At 46.1% G+C, this 7,852-nt stretch overlaps 1 protein-coding gene across 1 annotated transcript; it reads left to right on the top strand.

The window, feature by feature from the left end:
* Window positions 1-454: 454 nt before the first annotated feature.
* pabir2 (PABIR family member 2) lies at window positions 455-7,632 on the top strand. The gene is made up of 10 exons (XM_076043517.1): window positions 455-1,538; window positions 1,660-1,738; window positions 1,827-1,880; window positions 2,191-2,234; window positions 2,371-2,425; window positions 2,789-2,890; window positions 3,817-3,902; window positions 4,062-4,126; window positions 5,135-5,231; window positions 5,860-7,632. Exons 1-10 carry the CDS (start codon window positions 1,414-1,416, stop codon window positions 5,996-5,998), a joined length of 846 nt encoding a protein of 281 aa, XP_075899632.1. The 5' UTR covers window positions 455-1,413; the 3' UTR covers window positions 5,999-7,632.
* The last annotated feature ends 220 nt before the right edge of the window (window positions 7,633-7,852 follow it).

The raw sequence follows: 7,852 nt of genomic DNA, 5'->3' as shown, positions 1-7,852 counted from the left end.
AGAATCTTTGTTTAAACGATAAGTAATACCCATAATATGTGCTTCAATGCTTAGCTCGTTATTTCAAACAATATAATGTCACAGTAAAAAAAAAAAAAAAAAAAATGCAGCATAATTTTCTTCTCTAATGTCTGATAAAAGGGGGAATCCCTGAGTAATAAACTACTGTGAATACAAAAAAAGTGAACAATGTGCGTGCACTCGGGGTTCTCCATGTGATCAGGGCCTCCCCGACTGCACACGACAATGTGAGGCCGGCGGTCGCTGAGCAAAGTGTCCGTTTCGACGCAGCGGTTCCGACTCTACCGAATCACTGTCATCATTTCCATGTGAAGCACAAGAGAGTTTTGGAAGAAGAAACCGGTAAGTAGGGATGCGACATGCTACATTCCTCCTTAGCAGCATGCCGGCAAATGAAGCGCTCCCATTGGACAGGTGGGCTAGCGTTAAAAGGGGCGTGAAGTTGGCGACTAGCAGCAGCTCGGCGCTGTTTGAATATCAGGGCTCCGCTGCTCCATTCTTGGCGGCGTTTTACTGAATCGCAACGGATGGGCTTTTGATACGCACCGGGCACCGTTTATTTTTTCCATTCTGGCTGAGCACAGGCATCGTCAAGCTGAAGGACAGTCTTTCCCTGTGTGTGCAGTTTGGTGAGCTGGCCTCTTTGCCTGGACACGGCATTTGTGGCTAACATAGCTAGTTAGCGTCCGAGGCTAGGTAGCTGCGCGTAGCATCATCTTGTTCTCCCGGCTTACATGAGTTAGCTCCGCCGTGTTAGCAGGAAAATAACCGTGCATTATGAACATTACCTAGGAGCGTGACTCCAGTTACTTGGCTTACATTAAGGGCGAGTTGTGCTGGTGCAGTCTGCTAAAGCCGCGGAGTTTCGGCTAACGGCAGCTAATTTACCGCGCTAACATGGTAGTCGTGTAAGTCAGCGTCTCGGGAGTCTCTCCACGGACTGGCTCCATACCTGCACACGAACGGGGCCATAGCTAACAGTTGTCCTGTACATTGTGCGGCATGTAGCCCACCGTGTGCTGCTGACCCAATCGAGACAGTCGAGGAGCGGGCAAAACGTAATGGGCCGAGTTGGCACAGCTCCAATTCTGACTTGGTGTTAAGATATCTGGTGTAGTCACAGTAATGTTACTGTTGATGGTCTTCAGCCGACGTCGAGTCGCCTCGCTAGCAGGGTGAGCCGCTCAGCCGACTGGGCCTTGCGGTGCTGCGGATCACATACGCCGCTAATGCTAACAGTAGTTAGTTGCTCGCTGCTCCCGCTCCGTTCCGCTCCACTCGTCCCGCTTCAGAACATGTCTCGCTGAGCTCGCAAAGTGCTGGGAAAAAGGTGAAGATGTAATCCCTCACACCGAGCCCCATTTGGCATCTTGTCGCAAACAACTTCAAACCATGAACAATTCGGGAGTGATGCCTCAGGAGAAGATGGAGCTGGATCTGGAGATCCCGTCGTCACTGGTTCAGAGCGATGGACACCTGAGGAGATCCAACAGTGCGCCCATGATAAACGGCTTAAGGTTCTCCACCACTGTTCATCATCCATACATTTTTGCAGTTGATCTCCCATCCTTTCACTGTGACGCCCTTTTCCTAGACCCATGAGTTTGACCTGAGGTTTGTTTGTGATTATCATTGCAGCGACAGCTCCCAGGTGTTCCAAAGAGAAGTGCTGCGCTGCCGGAGGAACAGCACCACTGTTGTCAACCGGCCCAACATGGTAGGTTGCGCCTCACCCGAGCGCTGTGCACATGCAACTGGTGTCTTGAGTGATTCCGTGGCTGAATGTGATCTCCCGTCTGCGACAGGTTCCCTCCTCACCCATCCGGGTGCCCAGCACCAGGCTTCATCAGATCAAACAAGTAAGGACGTGAACTCTGAAGTGCAAATGTTTGTAAACAGTTTAGCTTGAGAACACATGCAGGAGAAGCTCCGTAGGTAGATGTGGAGATCACAACTCGTCTGATCGATAGCAAGCATTGGACTTTTAACACAAAAACTCAGTTGGTAAAATGAAATTAAAGTTAGGTTAACCTGTTTTAACGAGGTGAAAATTACACTTTTAGTCTGACTTATTGAAAGTGGTTGCTTTTTTTTATGTTTTGAAAAGCTCATTATTTGTTGACTTTCACAGTCTGTTTACACTGTTTGACCCTCTTGTGTACTTTGCAGGAAGAGGGCGTGGATGTGATGAACAGGGAGACGGCTCATGAGCGGTGAGCTGTGCATTTTGAGCTTTCTGGACGCAGATTTGCTCCAGTTGCATTGCGTTGACTGCACTGTTGAAGGACGTGACTTTTATTTCTGTTTTTGTTTTTTTGTTTTTTCCCCATGTCTCGTCTTCACACACAGCGAGGTCCAGGCAGCCATGCAGATGAGCCAGTCCTGGGAAGAGAGCTTGAGTCTGGTAACGGCCACACACACACACACACACACGCTCGCTCCCACGGCTATCAGTGTGTTTGATAGACTGGGAGTCCTTGAGCTCGCTGTACCTCCCCTGAGCATGTTGTGGCCCCGGTGCCGCCGACGGCCTCTCAGTGTTTGTGGAGAGGGCGAGCACAAACATGCCAGATTAACACTGTGGGAGTTAACAGGGCCACCAGTCTCTGAAGGTCAGGCTGAGTCGGTAGTATAAGACTCCAACATGCTTCTGCTCAACTGTTTTTCCCCAACCCATTCCCCCCCCCCCCCCCCCCCCCCCAATTGCAGTTTATGTGTTATGTGTATAAATATATTACCACCTCCTGTGGTAACTTTGTGTCCTCAGAGTGACAACGATTTGGAGAAGTCCGCGTCATCGTCTCCGAAGCGCATCGACTTTATTCCAGTGTCTCCGGCTCCGTCCCCAACCAGAGGCATCGGGAAGAAGGTGCGTTTGTGTTGGGAAATCCTGTGAAATCCTGGTGGTCCCACTGTGGAGTGGCCCGGCGCTGCACAAGAATAGAATAAGTCAGAACTCCAATTGTAGGATTTATAAACTATGGACTTCATTCAGGCAGTGTTTCTCAACTGGTGGGTCGCGACCCAGTTTTGCTTTTGTCGTGGCTTTGTGGGCAGTTTTGCTTCTTTTTTTATTTTTTAATTTAATAAAAAAAAACTGATATTAAAATATATAAATTTAGAGAGAAAAGGGCAAGACACACAGTTCAATTCAGAATGAAACATGATAAAAAAGTAGGCTAGCCTTTTTATTTTTGTGGAATAAATTTGGGTCAGGACTTCATTATAAGGAAATGAATGTGGGTCCTGAGACTCCACCAGTTGAGAACCACTGCGCCCAGTTATTTTCAATTCTATGCAAGCAGCACTGAGGCCCCTCTGAGCCGTCAGCCAATGAGCTGCCCTCAGAGACGCATCGGCGGCAGCTCATTGGCTGACCTAATGCAGCATCTCCGTGTACAAAGGGATGTTGCTTCGTGTGTGCCGTGCTGTGCCTTGTTTGCATTTACTTTGCATAGATGACCAGTCGGGTCCTGCCAGGGTGATACAGTCGTTTGACTACCTGCACGCAGTTGGATGTAGATGTTAATGAGCAGGTGGCCATGAACTGTTGCACACAACAAAACCCCAGACATCACTTTAGCTGAATCCAGGGTTTGTTTTCAGTGTTGACATGACCATGTTTAAAAAAAACAAACATTGTTTGTTTTATGTAAATAATTTAAAAAACAAAATTTTCTCATCATTTATTTGCTAATGTTTGAAAAATAATTGAAATTTACTGATTTGTTACGTTGAAGGAAACAAAGCTAACGGTGTCGTCTACTTGTTTTGTTTTTTCTTTCCTTTGAGCAGCAGTGTTTCTCTCCGTCTCTTCAAATCCTGGTGAGCAGCAATGGTCTGACCCCCAGTCCCATCCCCAGCCCGACACGCCGCTTCAGGTTGGTACCAAGTGTTAGTGGGAAGGCCTCCACCCTCCTGTGTGGCCACTTTGACCAGTCATGTTTGCAATGTTGGACTTTATTCTTCCAGTTAATGGCTTCAGATTGTGGCTGCTCTTGACATACTGCTCTCTCTCTCGCTCTCTCTGCCGTCTTTAGCCGGCGGAGCCAGAGCCCAATCAACTGCATCCGAGCCAGCATCCTGGGGCCAATCAAGCGAAAAGGTAAGACGGCCTCGTACTTCAGTCCGATGGGGCCCCAGTGAGTCACTTCCTTAGGTGACTGTGTGTCTTCACTCTCCCTCCTGTCTGCCCAGTTATTTTCAAAGCTCGGCCAATAGTTGTTGATTACTTTTAAGGGTTAAGCTGGTCAGATTTTTAAGAAGATGCAGCGACATCAAGTGGTTACATTTTAGATTGCAGCATCTTTCACTCTCCCTCCCCCCTCTGAGCTTGCCAGTGAACTATGGTGGCCTGTGCACCCAAACCTGGACGCAGCATCCACCTTCTTCTTTGTTGGTTTATTTAAAGACTTGAGCAGTCACCCTAATTATGAAATGCTCTTTCAAAAGGCTTACTTAGAAATATGGCAGTGCAATACAGAACCTGAGTGGACCCTGTGATGAACTTGTTGCCAGTTGCTGCTGCTTGTATCGCCGGTCAGATGGTTGACCGACTCATTCTTGGTCATATTTAAACCTCTTGCATTGGAAAGTCTCTCTCTTTAACTATCATGGGCTGGTTTGATGTTGATCAATGCCATTTAGAGTTGGGCATTGTTGCTGTTGTTGTTGATTCCGGTTCCTCATTTCAGTTCCGGTTCTTAATGATTCTCGATTTCGATTATTTTAAGAGGCAGAATTAAAAAAGTTTACCTGTTTTCATTGAACTAGGTAGAGGAACAGAGTTCTTTCCCGTAGGTCAGGGGTGTCCAAACTCTTTGGCAGAGACGAGAGACGTCTCATTGTTGCAGCTCAATGTGTTCTGCATTTTATTATGAACATTATCATCATTATGACTATTTTGATGCTTATTGTGTTGTGGATGTTTGTTTTTTTATTTTTAATTCAAGTTATTTCGTCGGGTAAAAGATATTGCAAGATCTTCTTTCTGCTCCCTTGTATTCAGGAGCTTGGACTGTTTGCGTTTTTAATTGTTTTGTTTTCATTACTATTTACACCACTGAATGAAATAAAAATGTCAATTAAAAAAAAATCATATCTCATTTTTCAGGGGAGATGGAGACGGAGAGCCAGCCCAAGAGGCTGTTCCAGGGCACCACCAGCATCCTGTCCTCAGACGTGTCCAACCTGTCCGACCTCAGTTCCTGGTGAGAGCCGCATTAACGATCCAAATGCATTTTTCTATCATGATTTATTAGTTGTTGTTTTTTTTGTTTTGCATTCTCCTCACACTTTTCTGTGCATTAAAAAAAATGTGAGTAATGCAACAAAGTTAAGTGGTCTGCGAAGGTTCTCCAGTCGTGCAGGTCACCTTAGTGCAGTGGTTCTCAACTGGTGGAGTCCCAGGACCCACATTTTCTTTTCCCTTATAAAGTCTTGAACCACATTTAGCCCACAGCACCAAAATTTAATCCACAAAAATAAAACTGCTAGCCCACTTTTTATTATGTCAAGTAAAGAAATCATCAAAATAATTGAATTAAATAGTGTGTCCTGCAAAATAAATGCCCAACTTGTTCTCCATAGCTACATTATATATATTTTAAAATGTTGTTTTTATGCCATGAAGTCACAACCCAATCAAAAGGGTCGCGACCCACCAGTTGAGAAACACTGCCTTAGTTGTGGACTGGTTTTGCTATATTGAAGACATTTCGCCTTCAAATCGTCTTCAATATAGCAACTACAACTTATCAAGCAGCTCCTGTTATGTGATTCGTCAACCCGTCACCACCCCCTCACCCTCTTGTTTCATCTCCCCCGCCCCTCCTGCAGCCACTCTCCGGACCTGCTGGACGGCAGCCTCAGCAGCGTGGGCTCCTCCACCGACTCGCCGGGCAAGATGGAGGGCGTGTCGCCCTCCTCGTCCAGCAACTCGCCCTTCGCCTCCCTGCAGGACTTGTCCCCAAAGTGACTCCCGAGGCGGGAGAGAGAGCCGGCAGCGGCAGCAGCAGACACTTTAAAGGAGGAGGTGGGAGTGGGGAGGGGGCGGAGCCCGAGGACTGCAGACAGACCCCGCCCACCCCCTGCTCCCTGCATGGTTGTGATCGGAGGATCCGCACGGAGGGATTGGATGCTGTGGATGTGAGTATTGGGTGTAGCGGGGCTAGTCCAGGCTAGTCACGACTGAAGACTCCAAGCATCAGCTGCTAGTAGAGGATCTCCGACCGCTCGCGGCTTTAACGACGTTGCTTTCTGAAAACGCCCTGTCCTGCCGTGCGTCGCACTAACCAGTCTGTTGGATGTGTACGTTGTTGCCCCTCCCCCACCCGTCCAGCCAACCCCACCCTCCCACCGCTGGATGCAGGCCTTTGTATGTATGCAGTCTGCAGATTTTCTAAGAAAAAAAAAATATATAACTTATTTTGTTCTCTGCTTCTGTTTTGTAAGTATGTACATATATATAAACGTACGTCAGACGTCGTACATAGTTTCTAAGTTTGTGATTGGCTGTGAGGTGGCGATGGCACAAGTCTGTAACAGCTGCTTTATGGTTTTCGATTGTTCCTTTTTTGTAAATGGTGTATTACAGATACTTCAGCAGATGTTAATATTTTTATGATGATGGTGGATAAACTGTGGTTTGACCACTGTGACGGCAGTTTTTCAGTTTTTGCTTTTAACTAGAAATGTAAAAGTATCTCCTTCCTGCTGGCTCCTTTTTTTTCCCCCAAGCTGATTACTGCCTCAGGCTGATGAAGAAAAAAAATAAGTCCAGTATACAACAATTACAGTCTAGTTAAAGTCTGGTGCCAAATGTAAAATAACCATCCGCTAAATTCAGAATGATGAAACTGCGGCTCATTCAATGCCATTTCAGGTTCATTCATACATTTAGGTATTTCTGAATGCTGCTTCATCCCTGGGTTTCCATCGCTAAAAATTCCCCTTCAACAGGGGTTCTTGTCCACCCCGCACCCCCTGCCCCCCTCTAGATATTAAGAGCACAGAAGAGCTGGATTTTTATTTGTCAAGTGAAGGATTGTGATTAATGGAAAGCAAGATGATACGGATTTATATGAGGAAAATGATGTTATGACCCAGCATAGAAGAGCTGCTTGTGTTATCAGCCTCAAAGGGACTCAAAGTATCCCAGTCTGCAAAAAATATGTAAAATAATAAAAATGCAGAACTGATGCAGCCTGTGTGCTGGTAGAGATGAAAAGTGTTTTTGCAGACTTTAAAGTGAGAAGTACTGATACTTAGTTTTGATACCTTAAACTGCTCTCAAATGTCTGAACCCCTGAATGTCTTTCTTTTTTTTTCTTTTCCCCCCTCATGTGTGGTTGCATTTGCTTTACTGGGGCAGTTTCCGTTATTGTGATAAGACGACACCAAATGCTGTTGCCTTCCCCCCCTCCTTAAGCTTTGGAGCGTTTTTTCCCATCGTGAGTGTGCGGAAGCAGGGAGTAAAAACAGTTTATTTGAGTGTGTATTTGCAACAGGGCGGCTGTGGTGTGCATACTGTCTGAAGACACGCCAATGCTTTGTCTGTTTTGATTGCAATGGTAGTGCACATCAGAACTGAAATAAATTATTTCTCTATGAGTGTGTGTGTGTTGCGCTGTTCTGAATAATATATCAAAAGCTGAAACATTCTTTTAATCGCTGGACCTCAAGTTCACCACCAAAACTTCTGCGTAAGAAAATGGAACGGAGTGGGACGTCCTACTGTCATGTTAGCAAGCCCTCAAACCGTCTTTGGCCCAGTCTGAATGCTCCCACACTGTACCTATTTTTAGATCTTCATTTTTCATCATAGCAAAAA

The sequence above is a fragment of the Nelusetta ayraudi genome, unplaced genomic scaffold (genome assembly GCF_046127955.1).
Source record: "Nelusetta ayraudi isolate G7.1 ecotype Tasmania unplaced genomic scaffold, CSIRO-AGI_Nayr_v1 ptg000075l, whole genome shotgun sequence".
Lineage (NCBI taxonomy): Eukaryota > Metazoa > Chordata > Actinopteri > Tetraodontiformes > Monacanthidae > Nelusetta > Nelusetta ayraudi.
This window is presented reverse-complemented; position numbering and strand designations above follow the sequence as displayed.

Coding starts and splice junctions, on each gene's coding strand:
- pabir2 (XM_076043517.1), top strand. CDS start 1,414: ATGAACAATTCGGGAGTGATGCCTCAGGAGAAGATGGAGCTGGATCTG. Junction 4,127..5,134: donor GGGGCCAATCAAGCGAAAAG/GTAAGACGGCCT, acceptor CTCATTTTTCAG/GGGAGATGGAGACGGAGAGC. Junction 5,232..5,859: donor CTGTCCGACCTCAGTTCCTG/GTGAGAGCCGCA, acceptor CCCCTCCTGCAG/CCACTCTCCGGACCTGCTGG.